Here is a 15,333-nt window from a genome sequence, read left to right as displayed (position 1 = left end):
GATGGGAAGGAAGTAGAGGGATGGCAGATAAAGGGGGAAGGAAAATGGAGGGGGGAGAGAAATGGAGGGATGGGAGAAAGGGATGAGTGGAGGAGAGATGGAGGGGTAGAAGGTGAGGGGATGGAAATATGGAAATGTGGAAGGCAGAGGTCAGAGGGAGGGAACAGGATGGAAGACTGAAGGATAGGAGGAAGGTGAAGGGGTGAAAGATGGAAAGACAGGAGAGATAGGAGAGAGGGGGGATGGAAAATAGGAGAGAGAGATGGAGGAATGGAGAAGAGATGGGAGACAGGGGGATGCCAGAAAGATAAAGGGATGGAGGGAGATGGAAGGAAGAGAGGGGGAATGATGAAAATCCTGGTCCAACAGGAGGGGTGTAGATGGAGGTCAAGGGGGAGTTTGGACCCCTGTGGGTCCCCTTGGCAGCCTGGGGGTAAAGGGACAAGACTGGGGTGGGACAGGGGCCCAGGGCCACCAGTAGCCCTAGCTCTGCTCCCAGGGGTCCCAGTGGTGCAGAGGGGCTCTTTGCCCTCCCCGCAGGGAGTCCCTGCACAGCACATGGGCCAAACATGTCCTTGGGCAGTGCTGCAGGCAATGACCCACATGTCTGCCCAGGTGGAAATGCATCAGCCCAGGAGCAAACAGCAAAGCAGGGGACAAAAAAAAAGAGCAAAAAAAAAAATAGAGAAAAAAAAAAAAAAAAGATTTCTGCACCTGCAGCATTTGTGTTGGTTGCTCAAAAGGCTGTGGTTTATGATAACATCTCATTTAAATTGAGATGGAGTTCAAGCCCTAGGAGGACAAGGAAACCATAAGCATCCTCCTTTGGTAGTGCCATGAAAGATTTTTTGCACAAAAATAAAAGTCACGCAGTGGTCAGAATATTGATACTTGAGTCAGCTGTGCAATGGGGAGGGTAGTGCAAAAGTTTCTGTGTCCTGAAGCCAAATATAGGTCAAAAGAAAGCTAATTTTGAACTGAGCTATGTAATGGTCCAGGCCAATTTTATGGCTCAGCCCATTCTTCCAGTGAATTAAGCAGCTCAGTCAGGTGCTTTTATGAAGATTCTCTCACCTTCATCAGCTAAGGGTTAAAAACTTACACATCAGGTAGGTAAAAATGTTACCAACCTCAGATTAATGCTCAAAAGGAGACTTTATTTTTTTATGAATGTTGTAGCTCCTTGGTATTTTCTTAGCAATATGATAGGAAAGAAATCTTTTTTCTTTTTTTTTTTTTTAATGCAGCATTTCTTTTGCAACATAAAATGCACTGAGTGCCAGAAAAAATAAAAAGAAACTTCCAAGAGGAAGGCTCCAAGGCAACATTTAAAGGACTTTGTTTTGGAAGAGGAGCAGAGCATTACCCCAGGTCTGGATGTGCTGGGGATGGACACCAAGTGTGATAAGGTGTAGGAGGGAGGGGTATATAAAGCCCTTGCTCCTCCTACACATATTCTAATGCTTTGCCAAGAAAAAATATCCCTTCTTATGGATATGGCACCCTGGGCAGAGGTTTCATTTGCTAATGGAGTAAATCCCAGGTCTTTCTGCCACTCAGGTCAGGCAAGTGTGTGATGGGGATCTTCTCCATTCCTTCTCCAATAAAAAAAAGAAAAATAATGAATTTTCACCCCTTTTCCCAGTGAGAGGAGAAATAAGCAGTGCACTGGGCTTTCCTTCTCCAACCAAATGAATCCTGATGGGCCATCAGACTAAAAATAGCAGAGACAGGAGCCAGACCTGGCTAATCCCAGCTCCTTTAAGCCACCTTCCACCCATCCTCCAAGAAGCTTAAAGCCACAGCTGGGGGCTCAGGTTCAGCCAGCCCATGGAGAAAAGGGTTTCATCCGACATGGGCTGTCCCTGTGGACCATCCAGCTGGATTGTCATGCCCGAATGGAAGTGTTTTCCCTGCTGGAAAATTGTGGCAATCTGTCCTGAAATGTTCAGCTATGCAAAATAACACAGAGCTGAGCAGGCAAAATCTGGGGGTGGCTGAAGTTTGGTGCCTCATCTCCATCCATCTGCCTGCAGATCCAGGTCCTGGCTGGAAAAAAAATTTTTTTAAATCCTGTACATCTTCTTTAGGCTTAATTCCCCCATCCCCCAAAACCCCATCACTAAATGATTTGGGATCACTCAAGAAAAAGGAGATTTCTCCAGAGGGAGGGGCAGGATGCACACACCCATGGCAGGGTTCTTGCATCCCTGCCAGCCCATCCATCCCCCAAACACCTCTGAGTTAGGATTGGATGCTTCAAGCTGAAATTTCCATTTGTCCAGATGTAATCACTGAGATTTAGTTCCTTTCCCAAATATCCTTACACACTCTGACCAGGAGAGTGGGGGAATCTGTATGGATCTGGGATGCAAACACCCCAAGCTGCCTGCTGGAATTTGCCTGAGTGCTGGGGTTGTTTTTCCTGTGAAGAAACCTCCCTGTTTTGGCTGGGTGTTGGTGTTTCTTGTCACTCTAAAATGCTCCAGGGTCTCCTTTGCAGGTGGGGCTTTGGGCAGAGCCAGACGAGCTGCCTGTCCTGGTGCTGCTCCAGCAGCCCAGCTCTAACCAAGGGAAAAACTGGGACAGGAGATAAGGGTCACAATAAATTGCTCATTTCTTCCTTCTTCCCATTGCTCTTTTCTTCCTTCTTCCCAAACAGAGGTGTTTTCCCTGCACAGCAGAAATCCATGCTGGGCTCATGCTAAGGGAAAAGCAGCTCAGAGGATGGGGGGCTGTGGTTGTCCCCTGGTTGTCCCCAGGTTGTCCCCTGTCCTCTAACAGGCAGCTTTATGGATAGGATGGACACTCTTAGGGTTCCTTCTTCCCATGGGCAGGCTTCCAGCTCCTTCCACATCAGTTCTGGAAGATTTCCAGAAGTTTTGCACCCAGGACTTTCAGTATTTCCCATCTGCTGGAAGTGGCACCAAGACATTTGCTGTCCCCTCCTCTGCATCCCATGGAAATCCTACGTGCCAGGGCACTCCCATTTCACCAGGCATTCCCATTTCAGTTAAATCCCAGGGGTTAAGATGGGATGGGATTCCCTGCTGTGTCTCCCAGAGGTATCTAGAACATGTTTACCTGGGGATGGCTTCCAGGTGACCCTTCCCAGGCCCCCGTGTTGATGTTTCATCCCTCTCTCTGTGTGTTTGCCTGGCAGCATTCCCAGCACAAGGCCCCAGACAGAGAAGATTTCATGGAACTTCCAATGTCAGTAGGTTTTCCAGCTCATGCTGGTGCTGGAGACCCAGAGAGGGGAGATGGAGACAGAAAGGATGGGAGAGAAAATCAGGGGAAGGAGGAGGAGGGGAGTATTTTGAGCTCCTCCACTCAGCACATGCTGCTGATACCTTTGAATTGGAGTCAGAGGTTTAAAAATAAACTTTGGAGGTGATAACAAGATGCCCAAACCCTCCTGCCACCCAGCCAGCTGGGGATGGTGTCTGGTGTCACCTCTGAGGGGACAGCACAGTGTACCCAGTCCAAGGTGGGTGGCACCCAAGGGTCCCCCGTGGTGCTCCCACCACTGGGACCTTCCCCAGGGGGTTCTGTTGTAGCCACAGGCATCAGGTGTGTGAGGAAAAAATGCTTAAAGGCTTTTGAACCTGTCCCCATCTATCCTGGGGGTGGGAACACGTGGCTCCAGGCATGGCATGAGGGAAAACCACCCAAGGGCTGAGTTACAGGGTTGGGATGAGGAAAAAACCCCACCCTCAGGCATCTGAACCCCTTCCCTGAGCTTTGGAGATGTTCACCCTCAGCTAAAGCTCAGCTCTGCCAGGAAAACCTCTGGGACCGTGGGTGCAGCTCCAGCTTTGCCCAAATTCCCCTGGGAGCACAGCACAGCCCCTTCTTATTTGAAGTTTAATATTGTCCAGACAAAACACCTTCATGGGAGGGGGTAAAATCCATTTTCTGGCTATAGCTCCCCAGCCTTAATCACCCTCCATCCTTTATTAAAATCCCAGATCCAAGCAGGAGACGTTGCCAAGGCATCCAGAGGGGGCAGCGATGGCCCCGGGGCAGCGCAGGGAGCAGGGGAAGATCCAAACCCCTCCCCATCCCCCCCCTCTGCATTCCCTGACCCTCTTAATGTCACCTTAAGCCGGGAATCCTGTTGCAAGGGAACAAAATCCCTGCGTAAGGCCCAAATCCCCGGTGAGCTGCCAGCCCCAAGCAGCCCGGGGACCCATCCGTCACTTTGCACCCTCCAGCCGGGCTGGGGTGGGTGCTGGGACAGGGATCAGCCTGGCAGGCTGGGCTGGTTTTTTAATCTCTTTCCTTAAGAAACCACAGCACGTGCATATAGCTTGTAGCTCTACAGCCCCAGAAGGTTTTGGACCAAAATTTAGCTGGGTTGAGAGAGAGGAGGTGGTGGTGTCAGAGCAACTCATTCCTCTGGGATGCAGCTCCTCCAGCATCCTCTAATTCCCCTCCCTTTTCCCACCTTGCCAAGCTCAGCAGCACTTCAGGGGATATGAAACACCCTTGGGTGCACATCCCCAGGTGAAACACAGCAATTCCTCACCTGTAACGTGGTTTCTTCTGAAGCTTTTAACTCCTGTGCTGCCCTTCCCCCTCCCCACCATCATTTTAATATTGCTACCCTATTTTCTGCCTGCTCTCTCCAAGATCCTCCTGGCAGCCAGGAGGCTGTGGAGGATAAAACTGAGCAGCTGTCCATCTGGGAAACAGCCAGGAGAGACATTGCCACTCTCTGAAATCTTATTTTAACTCCAGGGGTGGAAAGGAGGAGGAAAAGCAGCACTTCAAATGCACCCCTTTAGGGCCACCCTAATATCTCTGATGTCTGGCTGGAGGGAGGATGCAGGGGCTGGGGGAAGCTGATCCTGTAAAGCTCCCTGTGTGCTGAGGAGGGGTCAGAGCCTGATCTAGGTCAAGCCCAAGGGAGATAAAACATCCCTGCCCTGCAGCTGAAGGCTGTTTGTAGGATGCTGGGTTGCTTCTGGACCACACTGGTTTGACAGCAAAGGGAAGCTGGTGGGGAATGGAGCCCCAGCAGATTGATGGGATGGGTTTGGGCAGCCCTGCACACCTCCAAGTTGGGAAAATCCATCGTTAATCCTGGGGAGAGCTTTTCTTATGAAACCACAGCCACTAAAAGAGCCCTGGTGGCTTTAGTGGAAGGGCTGGTAACAGAGATACCTGGGGAACAGGGAAAAAAAAAAATTATCGGGGAGCTTAAGGAGAAAAATTGTTGCTGGACCAACCCCCAGGAAAGCTCCAAGGTTTTTAATTAGTGAGGAATTGGATTGCATGTGATGGCAGCAAATGGAAGGGAAATCTCCCTCCATCCCATGAAGGAGATGCTGGGATAAGAGTTTTCTGCAGAGAGATGGATCCGGCTCAGGGTCCTGCAAAGTGATTTTCCTTCTTTTTTTTTTTTTTCCCACTTTTCCCAGAGGAACAGATGGGCCAAAAGTCAGGAATGGGCAGGACCAAGTTCATTTAAATCCTCTGGAGTGCAGCGAGCAGCCCTGGCCTCTCTTCACTGCTTTTTCCAAACGGGAGGCATCCCATTTTTTTCCCAATTGGGAAGCTTGGGACTCTCTACCCAATTCTCCCCACAATGTCCATATTTAAAGACCAGACTCAGGATTTTCAGGGGTCCTGATGCCGATTTTGGGGGGACCAACCCCTGGCCACAACCATGGGTTTGGGTTTGCTGCTCCTCTTGTGGCTGCAAAGCCCTGGGCAGAGGGGAGAGGATGATCCTGGGGTGAATATTTTGGGGTTTTTTTGCATCCACAGATGGCAGCAGTCGCCTGCTCTGAGCTGCTGCTACCCCAGGCTCAAACCCAGCTGGGAAAGATCCCAAGAGGGCAGAGCCTGAGCTCGGTGTCTGCCCCCTCCTCTGCTGCCAGGGGTCCTCAAAAGAGAGAGGAGGAAGGAAAATTTTTAGGATCAGGTCTTGGGAGCTCCAGTCTGGATTTCTGCAGGGCTGGGAGCAAGTGCTGCCCTCCAGCTCGGGATGGAAAATTACTTCGTGCTGCTGCGGTGCCGGGGATTTAAATTCCTTCCAATTCCTGAAGCCACCAGGGTGTCCCATCCCAGGAGGGGGTCCGGGAGCAGCCACCGGGGGGGTCCCGTTGTCCCCAGCAGCAGCAAAGACCCCCCTGGGATGTCCCGAGGGACAGCAGCTCCTTTGGTGGCTTCCAGATTTTTTCTGGCAAGAAGAAAATGGGCCCCAAAGGCCATTTCCAAGGGGGACACACAACCAGCAGGTGAGGAAGGGAAGGAAGGAAGGAAGGAAGGAAGGAAGGAAGGAAGGAAGGAAGGAAGGAAGGAGGAAGGAAGGAAGGAAGGAGGAAGGAAGGAAGGAAGGAAGGAAGGAAGGAAGGAAGGAAGGAAGGAAGGAAGGAAGGAAGGAAGGAAGGAAGGAAGGAAGGAAGGAAGGAAGGAAGGAAGGAAGGGAAGGAAGGAAGGAAGGAAGGAAGGAAGGAAGGAAGGAAGGAAGGAAGGAAGGAAGGAAGGAAGGAAGGAAGGAAGGAAGGAAGGAAGGAAGGAAGGGAAGAAGGAAGGAAGGAAGGAAGAAGGAAGGAAGGAAGGAAGGAAGGAAGGAAGAAGGAAGGAAGGAAGGAAGGAAGGAAGGAAGGAAGGAAGGAAGGAAGGAAGGAAGGAAGGAAGGAAGGAAGAAGGAAGGAAGGAAGGAAGGAAGGAAGGAAGGAAGGAAGGAAGGAAGGAAGGAAGGAAGGAAGGAAGGAAGGAAGGAAGGGAAGGAAGGAAGGAAGGAAGGAAGGAAGGAAGGAAGGAAGGGAAAGAAGGAAGGAAGGAAGGAAGGAAGGAAGGAAGGAAGGAAGGAAGGAAGGAAGGAAGGAAGGAAGGAAGGAAAGGAAGGAAGGAAGGAAGGAAGGAAGGAAGGAAGGAAGGAAGGAAGGAAGGAAAGAAGGAAAGAAGGAAGGAAGGAAGGAAGGAAAAGAAAGAAAGAAAAAGAAAAAGAAAAAGAAAAAAAAGAAAAGAAAAAGAAAAAAGAAAAAAAAAAAAAGAAAAAGAAAAAGAAAAAGAAAGAGAAAAGGAAAAAGAAAAGAAAAAGAAAAAGAAAAAGAAAAAGAAAAAGAAAAAGAAAAAACAAACCCCAAAACCCAACCCCAAAACAACTGAACAAAAGGAAAACACCAGAATGTTCCAAAGCAAACTGGAAGGAGAGCCCCAGCTCAGAGGCCTCTGGTGAGAGGGAAATCGAAGAGAAAAATCCATCCAAATCTTGTCACCTGCTTGCTTTAAAAAATAACTGGTTCTTGATCAATCCAATGAAATTTCCCTTCCTCTTCTCAACCCTGGATGCTCCAGCAACCCCTCCCTGGCTCCTCTCTGTCCCACCAGAGCTGCTCTGCCTGGGCCCTAAAGTCAGAAGGGATTTGGCTTTGGGATGAGGGGCAGAGCAGGACAGGTTTTGCTGGGGATTCTCCAACCCTGGGGGGGCACTGATCCCCCCCCAAACCCCCAGAGCCCCGATTCATCTCCCTGTGTCCATGGGTGCAGCGTGGAGGGGCCTGGGGGGTAACCTGAGTGATCCTGTGGGCATCAGAGGCAGCCCCAAAGTTGAGGGACTGAGAGGTGCTTGTTCATCTCTTCTCTGTCATTAATTAAAGCAATTAGCCCACTCAGAGCTCAGGGGGAATGGGGGGGGTAAAAAGCCACCCACTGGATAGAATATAATGGTTTGTAGGATTTAATCTCTATCAATGAATTCTTCTTGCTCTGTGCAGCAGAGGGGCTCAGGGTGCAGGATGCTCGGGAAAGGTTTGAGGAGGAATCTGGGAAATTCCCTAAACCTAAAGTTGTTTTTTTTTTTAAGGTCTGAAGCACCCAGTTTTTTAGCCTTCCTTTCTTTTCCTTCTGGCCAGAAAAATCTCCCAAACTCATGCCCTGAGGATCTCTTGGAGCTCATCCCCCGAGGGTCCTCTTGGAGCTCATCCCCCGAGGGTCTCCTTGCTCTGCAGCCATCTGGGAGTCCATGTCCCAGGGACCCCCCCAAATCAAATCCCTGATCAGCAGGCACCAAAGCAAAGCCTGGCCATGAAAACAACCCCGTGGCTGTTTAAATTCCTGCTTGCTATTTGTATATTCAAAGTCCACCCCAGCTTTTCGCCAGCTCCTTCCTTGCAAAGCACTGAGTCAGCAACGGGGAAACTGAGGCACAGCTTGGTCCTGAGCTGGGACTTTGAAAAAAAAAAAAAAAAAAAACCAATTTATTTATAGCCTCTTGGTGCCAAGGCTTTCCCTGAAGCTGTCCTGGCTCATTTCCCAGGAGGAAGCACAAGGAGGGGGGGGGAGGCAGCCATTGTCCCTGTGCCATGGGACAGGAGGGGGGATCTGAGGTGACCCAGGTGTCCCCATGCTGGGGACAGCCCCAGGGACAGCTCGATTCCTTTGGAGCTGCCCTCTGCTCGGCCCTGGTGCTTAATGAGTAACTCGGGTTTAATCCCAAAAAAATCACCAACTGGGGGAGGAACAAATCCCACTTGTGCCAGGCTGGGACAAGTCTGAGTTTATACTCCAGTTTTGGTGGGCCTTGTGCTTAGACCTTGCTGCAGGCTTTTTCCTCTAAAATCTGGATCTCTCCAAGTCCATATTTATTTATTTATCCGTATTTATTTATTTTTTTTTATTCATAAATATGCTCATTTTAAAGCCTCCCCCCCCCAACCTTCAAACGCTGCAGGTTTTTTCCTCTAAAATAAAGCATTTTTCCCCCAAACTGACACAGCTCAACCAACTCCGAATCCCACCAAGCCCATATTTATTTATTTATCCATATTTATTTATTTATTCATAAATATGCTCATTTTAAAGCCTCCCCCCCACAACCTTCAAACGCTGCAGGTTTTTTCCTCTAAAACAAAGCATTCTTCCCCCAAACTGACACAGCTCAACCAGCTCTGGATCCCTATTTATTTATTTATCCATATTTATTTATTTATCCATATTTATTTATCCCTATTTACGCTCATTTTAAAGCCCCCCCCCCCAAAACCCCGCGCACACGCTGCCCTCTCAGGCCCCGCCCCTCTTGGGGAAAGGGGCGTGGCCGAACTAGTCCCCCCCACGTCCTATTGGCTGCACCGCCCCAAGTGGGCGGAGACATGCAAATACACCAGAGCGAGGGGCGGAGCGAGCCTCGCCCCTCTCCACGATTGGTTGCCTTCCCTCGGGGGGCGTGGCCAGAGGGTGGGTATATAAGGGCGGGTCGGGGGGCGCTCCGGGCAGCGCCGCGGCTCAGGCCGTGGGGTGCGGAGCGGTTCAGGTCCCTGCGCACCCCGGCCCCGGTGCCCCCCTTTCCCCCTAACCCCTGCCCGCCGGACCCCGCCGCCGGCCAGCCCAGGTGGGAAGGGGAAACCGGGAAAAGCCGTAGGAATTCGGGGAGGAGGGAAGGGGTTAGGTTTGGGAAGGGTGAGCTCCGTGCCTCAGTTTCCCCGCTGATGATTTCCGGCTTGACGGAGGCGCGGCGGGGATGTTTTGTGGCAGGGGGTGTGTGGTTAGATCAAGGAAAAGCTGATCGGGAGCTGGGGGGAGTATGGGTGTCTGGGATAATGGGGGTCCCAGGGGGCTCTGGGTGCCTCCCCGGTGCCTGGGTCACCCCCCGAGCGGTGCAGTCGCTGTCCCCCCGGGGCTCGGTGCCCTGCAGGTCCCAGGGACCGTGTTTTGTACTGGCAGGGGGACCCTTTGCCTGTCATGAGTCTTTTTTTGGAGCTTTAGGGCAAGAAAGGATCCAGGGGAGTGGGAAGAGGCAGCGTCTTACCAAGGAGGCGCTTGGGATCGGGGAGAAAATCTTTCCCCAGCTCAAAACTGAGCGAGTTTCTTGCTGGAAGAGAAGGCTGCAGGGCAGGGGGTGGTGGGGGGGATGTGTGGTGCGTGGGGGGCCCTGGGCTGGCAGGTTTGAGCTCCCAAAACCGGGTCCAGAACCCTCCCCCCCCCACAGGAAAATCCTCGGTGTGTGCCCCGGGCTGAGCACTCCCTGTGCTGCTTGGGCAATCCCAGCCTGGAATGTCGTAATTCCCAACTGTTGATGGAGGGAGGGGACCTGGAGTTCTGCAAAAGACCAAAACACCCGGAGAGGGAGGGGGGAGCTGGGGGAAGGTGCTGTGCAGACTTGCCAGACGTGTGCTCCGGGCCAGCAGCTGTTTTCCAGGGAATTATTTTGGCTTTGGCTCCACAGCTTGAACCTCTGTACTCAGCTCATACTGGAACCAGTGTTAGCCCAGTGTGTGGGTGCTGGTTGATCCCTGGGTGGGTGGAGGTTGGAGGGACAACCCTGAGGCCCCTCTGCAGTGAGAGCTGTGCCTTTGCTTCCAGGTTTTACATCAGCAGAAGAAGCAAGATCAGAACCATGGCATCCATCCCGTCCAGCGGCTCCCTCATGGCAACTCACAACTACTACAGAAGTAAGAGCTGGTGCTCAGCTCCTGGGTGGGTGGGTGGGTGGGTGTCAGGACACTTACCCAGCCTGGAAGCGATGTGGTTCCAGCAGAGATGAAGCTGAGCTGGTGTGTGAACTTCCAGCTGAAGCCCCAAGGAGAGCTGGCAGGTTCCTTAGTGAAAAAGGAACCATCCTTCCCACTGCTGGGACCCTCCTTTGGGCCACCACAGCCCCTGCCCAGTTGTAACCAGTTGGAGATGGGTCCTGCGAGCTCCTTCACTTGTTCTTAAGGTTGTAGATGAGGGGAGGTGATGGCTTCAAATGCATCTTGCACTGGAAATGAGTTGCAGAACCAGTCTAGTAATGGGAGCTCCTGGTACATCTCAAGGGAAGGGACTTTCTGGTTTAATGTGTTGCCTAAACTGGAGGGAACAGGAGTATTCCCCTGTAGTAACAGGTTTGGACTAAAGCTGTGTGGATTATATGCAGGAATCTGCACCCTTTTGGCCTCAAGTCATCTGCAAAGGCCTCTCAAGCCCTGCATGCAGCTGCAAAACCATTAAGTAAAGTTCTTGGGCTTACAAATGTTTTCCTAGACAGAGGTGTGCAGGTGCTTTGCTTCTCCCTGCTCCTGGCCACTTTGCAATCTTGCCAGGCTTTCCTTCCCAGTGCTTTTTATTATCTTGGCACTGAAGCCGGGCAGTTACTGGAGGTGAGATGTGGTCAGCCTGGGGATGGCCACACCAAAGCTCTGCTCTGCTTTTTGTGGGATGACCAAGGCTCAGTGGTGGCTCTGATGGTTTCTTCACAGGACGCCTCAGCTCCACCTCCAGCAGCAGCTCCTGTGGCAGCTCGGAGTATTCTGGGGAGGTCATTCCCCATCCCCCGGGTAAGTGCTGCATCTCCTGCCTTGGGACCATGGGGGGGACACTGTTCCTGGCCCCAGTCTCTCTGGAGAGGACCCAGCCTCTCCTATGGGGTGAGACTGGGGTGGTAGTGGGGGTTACCTGGGTTGTGCTGACCTGGATTTTCCCTGACAAACACACTTGTCCCCCAGGTCTGCCCAAGTCTGACCCTGACCACTGGTGGACCAGCTTCTTCTTTGGGAAAACAGCTCACCCAGCCATGACAACCCTGTCAGAGTCCCCAGGGAGGTCAGTGCTTTGCTTGAGATGATTTCAGGGAGTTTCAGGGTGACCCCACACAGGGTGGTGGTGGGGGGACATCCCTGCTGCGTCCCCTGGGACGCATCCTCACCCAGCGGGTGACACCGACTCCTTTTTCTACAGAAATAAACACAGAACTGCAGCAAAACGCCTTGATCTCAACCTGTCCCCTTTCTCTGCTCTGTCTTTACAGCTTGGGAGCTCTGCAGGTGGCAGCAGGACCCATGGCATGTGGCTTGGTGCCAGCCTCAGCAGCGGGTCGGAGGCGATACCTCAGTGAGCCCAGCTCTGGGCCCTCAGCATGAGTGGCTCGGTGGCTGCTCCCCATCCCGGCGGGCACAGCCCCTTCCCCCCACCCCCATTTCCTACCCCTCACCCCCTTATAGGGTAAGCAGGCTGCTCCCAGGCAAAGGTGCTGCTTGGTGATAAAAAAAAAAAGTGCCAGCAATCCCCCTCTCAGTGATTCCCACCCCAATCTTTTTACTCGATGCAACAACGCCCGTTCTACAGGGACTTGGTAACACGGTTTATTTACCTTGGACTTGTATGATGGCAACTAATAAACATTGAGCAGCCTTTTCAAACCCTGTGGGATGGTTTTTTCAGCAGAAGGGTGCTGTGAGTGGCAGTGGGGTCGGACCAGGGCATGGCACAGCATCTGACAGCAGCCTTTCCAACAGGGTCTGGTTGGCACTGGTCGTGCCAGTGACTCCCATGGATATACATATATATATATATATATATATATATATATATATATGTATATATGTATATATTTGTGTTTTGCATGTTAGCAAGATCCTGCTGGGCTGCAGAGCTGCTGCAGATGCCTCCCCCACCCTTTCCTCCTCAGCTGGGCTGAACAGCCTGACCTTGCTCCTCTGAACTCCCTCTGCTCCCTGGGCACATCCCTGCCTCTGGGGCACGGGTGAGTTGTTGCTGAGCCAAGTCTACCCAAGGCTGGGGAAAAGGGTTTTCTTGCAGATTTCGGTGCCCTCTGTGTGCTCAGGGCTTGTGTTTTGTGGCTCTGATGTCAAGCTGGAGCTCGTGGTGTGGATGGCAGCTCATGGGGTGCACTGGGCTGGGCAGCCCAAGAGTGTTCTGGTTGATTTTTGTCTTGAATGAGTCAACTTGGCTGGTTTGGCCCAATTCTGATCAGCCTGAGCACTGGGCAGTTCTGCTCCATCAAGCACTGAGAAAACAAGGAGGAAGCAAGGTCCTCCTGGCTGCTGGAGGCAAACAGAGCCTTGGCAGGGCTGGATCTAAAGATGCCAAATTTTTCGGGTTTGTTTTCAGCCCCAGCCTGAGCTCTGGGATCCTAATTCCTAAGATCCTAATTCCTGCCCTGTGTGCACCAGGCACTGCAGCCCCCATGGCATCCCTGGGACCTCCAGGAGAGGTGACTTTGTCCCAATCCCCCAGAGGGGCAAAGGGCAAAGCTGTGGCAGGCAGCTGCCTGACCTGGGGAGGTGCCTGCTCTGCTTTTTGTTCACACTGCAGGGGCACCTGGGGTCACTTCCAACTTCATTCCTTGTTTCTGGGAGGGGAAAAATGTTGTGTCAGCTTTGCCTGGAGCACTTGAATCCAGGCAGCTGTCCCTGTCCTTGGGTTTGTGTCCCCCCTGTCCCTAGGATATCCACTCCCCCCCAACCCTGTCTAAGTGCAGCCAAAGGGGGGGTTGCAGGGTGTTTTTCAGGGCCAGCAGCTTTGGGTACCCTCTGCTCTCCTGCTGTTTGGCTTTTGATTAACGTCATTTGGGTAGAAAATACAAAAATAATTAAAGAGCTTTCCACTCACCCTCGGCCCTTGCAGCGGCCCTGGTGCCACCCCAGTGCCTAGGAGGAACTCTGGCAGCAACCCCCAGCAGGAGAAAGATTTAAATACTGCCTTGCCTTGCCAGCCTCTTGCTGCTTGGGGAATGTTAGTTATTTAATTTTATAATTTTTCCTCCCTCCAGCAGCTTTGCTTCCCCCTCACCCTTCAAAGGGCAATGTGGGCCAAAAAATAATATAAAGAAAAAAAGGAAAAAAAAAAAAGGGTACCCGCTGTGCAGCTCGAAGCCTGAGGCTGTTTTTCAAATGCCACTGGGTCAAGTTGAGGCCCTAAAAGGGAGGGGAAGAAGGGGGGAGCACATGCCAGGCTGAAAGCAGAGCAGGCAGATGCTTTTAAGAGCAGAACTTGCACTGCTGACAGCAGAGGGGTTGGGAAAGGACAGGGGACCCCCCCCCCCCCCCAGGCAGCTCTGCCTTGGTAGAATGGCTTTTGGGAAGAGCTTGGTCCCCATAGCATCCCAAATTTTGGGGAGGGAGCTGCAGGGCCCAGCCCAGGCTGAGATCTTGGGAGGAGGTGAGCAAAATCTGTGGCTCACCCCCTACCCCCCCCCCAACTTTTGGTTACTTTTAGAAAGCAAGAAATGACCCAGAGCAATGCCCAAACCCAGCAGGCTGAGCCCCAAGGAGGAGGAAGGAAAAGCTGCTGTGGGGAACCACGGACTTAGCCCGGGTCCCCGTGTCCCCACGACCCCGTGCCCCCACCCCCCCGTGTCCCCCGCATCCCCGTGTCCCCGCATCCCCGTGTCCCCCACATCCCCGTGTCCCCACGACCCCGTGTCCCCGCATCCCTGTGTCCCCCCCCCAATCCTCAGCACCCAGCACACCCGCAGGAGCTTGAGCTGCTCCAGGGCCACCTCTGCGATGTCCTTCCCGCATCCCTGCCATTCCCACTGCCTTCTCCAAGGACTCCGCTCCCGGTCCCCACGCCAGCCCCACCACCCCACGCACACCCTTTCTCCTCCTGCTTCGTTTTTAGCTCCATCTGGTGGCAGCCAGATCCTGGGAATTCAAGATCCTAATTCCTGAAGCAGCCTGCACTGCGTGGAACACACGGGATCCCGGACTGGTTTGGATTGGAAAAGACTTCCAAGATCACCTATTTCCAACCCTTGCCATGGGCAGGGACACCTCCCACCAGCCCAGGGTGCTCCAAGCCCCATCCAACCTGGAAACACTTCCAGGGATGGGGCAGCCACAGCTTCTCTGGGCCAGGGGCTCAGCACCCTCAGTGAAGAATTTCACTTCAGAGGGTGTGTGACCTGATCAGACTTTATCACACCCCAAAAACACATCCCCACCTCCCCTTTCCAGGCCCTTCATGCAGGGGATACTGCTCACAGTGATGCTTTGAGGTCTTTTCAGCTCTATCAGGGACCACCCAGCCTCTGAGAGGGTGCTGGGATGGGAGGAGAAGGGTTTTGGGCAGAGCAGATGCTCCCCCAAGCTTGGAGGGATGACCAGAGGCTCCAAGACTTCTTGTATTGTTGTATCCCAGGATCAGCAGGGAGCATCTCCTGCTTTTTTGGACCATAAAGAGCCAAGCAGGGTGCTGCTGTGTTTGACCAAGTGCTGCCTGCTCCAGGGTGAAGCAGGTGTTGAATATTTGAAGCCAGACCTAGATTTTTCTTGGAATCACCACGGGATGGTGGAGATGAGCAGGAGCTGCCTGTGCAAGGTCCTCAGGGCAAGTGGGGTGGCAGAGTTTGATGCCCATATCAAGGGTTTGATGCCATATCAAGGGTTGGACTTGATCTCTGAGGTCCCTTCCAACCCAGCCAATTCTATGATTCGATTCTATGATTCATATGGATGAAGAGACCCAGAAGACATAAAGATGGTTTTCTCCAAGGTGGAAAGAGTGGGACTGGTTACAAACCATTAATCCCAGGCAGGAGAGGAGCAGCATGGTGAGGGCAGAGCCTCCAGGGCTGCCCTGCAAGGACTCAGGGGG

The 15,333-nt window shown here is 52.5% G+C and overlaps 1 protein-coding gene across 2 annotated transcripts; it reads left to right on the top strand.

The window, feature by feature from the left end:
* The first annotated feature begins 9,236 nt into the window (after nucleotides 1–9,236).
* On the top strand, nucleotides 9,237–12,134 carry PPDPF (pancreatic progenitor cell differentiation and proliferation factor). 2 transcript variants are annotated; one of them, XM_071759721.1, is made up of 5 exons: nucleotides 9,237–9,349; nucleotides 10,321–10,409; nucleotides 11,196–11,273; nucleotides 11,442–11,538; nucleotides 11,744–12,134. In XM_071759721.1, the coding sequence occupies exons 2-5, from the start codon at nucleotides 10,355–10,357 to the stop codon at nucleotides 11,853–11,855; spliced, it is 342 nt and encodes a 113-aa protein (XP_071615822.1). In that variant the 5' UTR covers nucleotides 9,237–9,349; nucleotides 10,321–10,354; the 3' UTR covers nucleotides 11,856–12,134. The 2 variants fall into 2 exon arrangements, with proteins under 2 accessions (XP_071615822.1, XP_071615823.1); XM_071759722.1 differs by having other exon boundaries at nucleotides 9,237–9,351; nucleotides 10,324–10,409.
* The last annotated feature ends 3,199 nt before the right edge of the window (nucleotides 12,135–15,333 follow it).

This window comes from Heliangelus exortis, chromosome 16 (genome assembly GCF_036169615.1).
Source record: "Heliangelus exortis chromosome 16, bHelExo1.hap1, whole genome shotgun sequence".
NCBI lineage: Eukaryota > Metazoa > Chordata > Aves > Apodiformes > Trochilidae > Heliangelus > Heliangelus exortis.
This window is presented reverse-complemented; position numbering and strand designations above follow the sequence as displayed.

Excerpts from the sequence above, each read along its gene's own strand:
- PPDPF (XM_071759721.1), top strand. The coding sequence starts at position 10,355 with ATGGCATCCATCCCGTCCAGCGGCTCCCTCATGGCAACTCACAACTAC. Across the intron at positions 11,274-11,441 it reads GGTCATTCCCCATCCCCCGG|GTCTGCCCAAGTCTGACCCT; the intron begins GTAAGTGCTGCA and ends CTTGTCCCCCAG. Across the intron at positions 11,539-11,743 it reads CTGTCAGAGTCCCCAGGGAG|CTTGGGAGCTCTGCAGGTGG; the intron begins GTCAGTGCTTTG and ends CTGTCTTTACAG.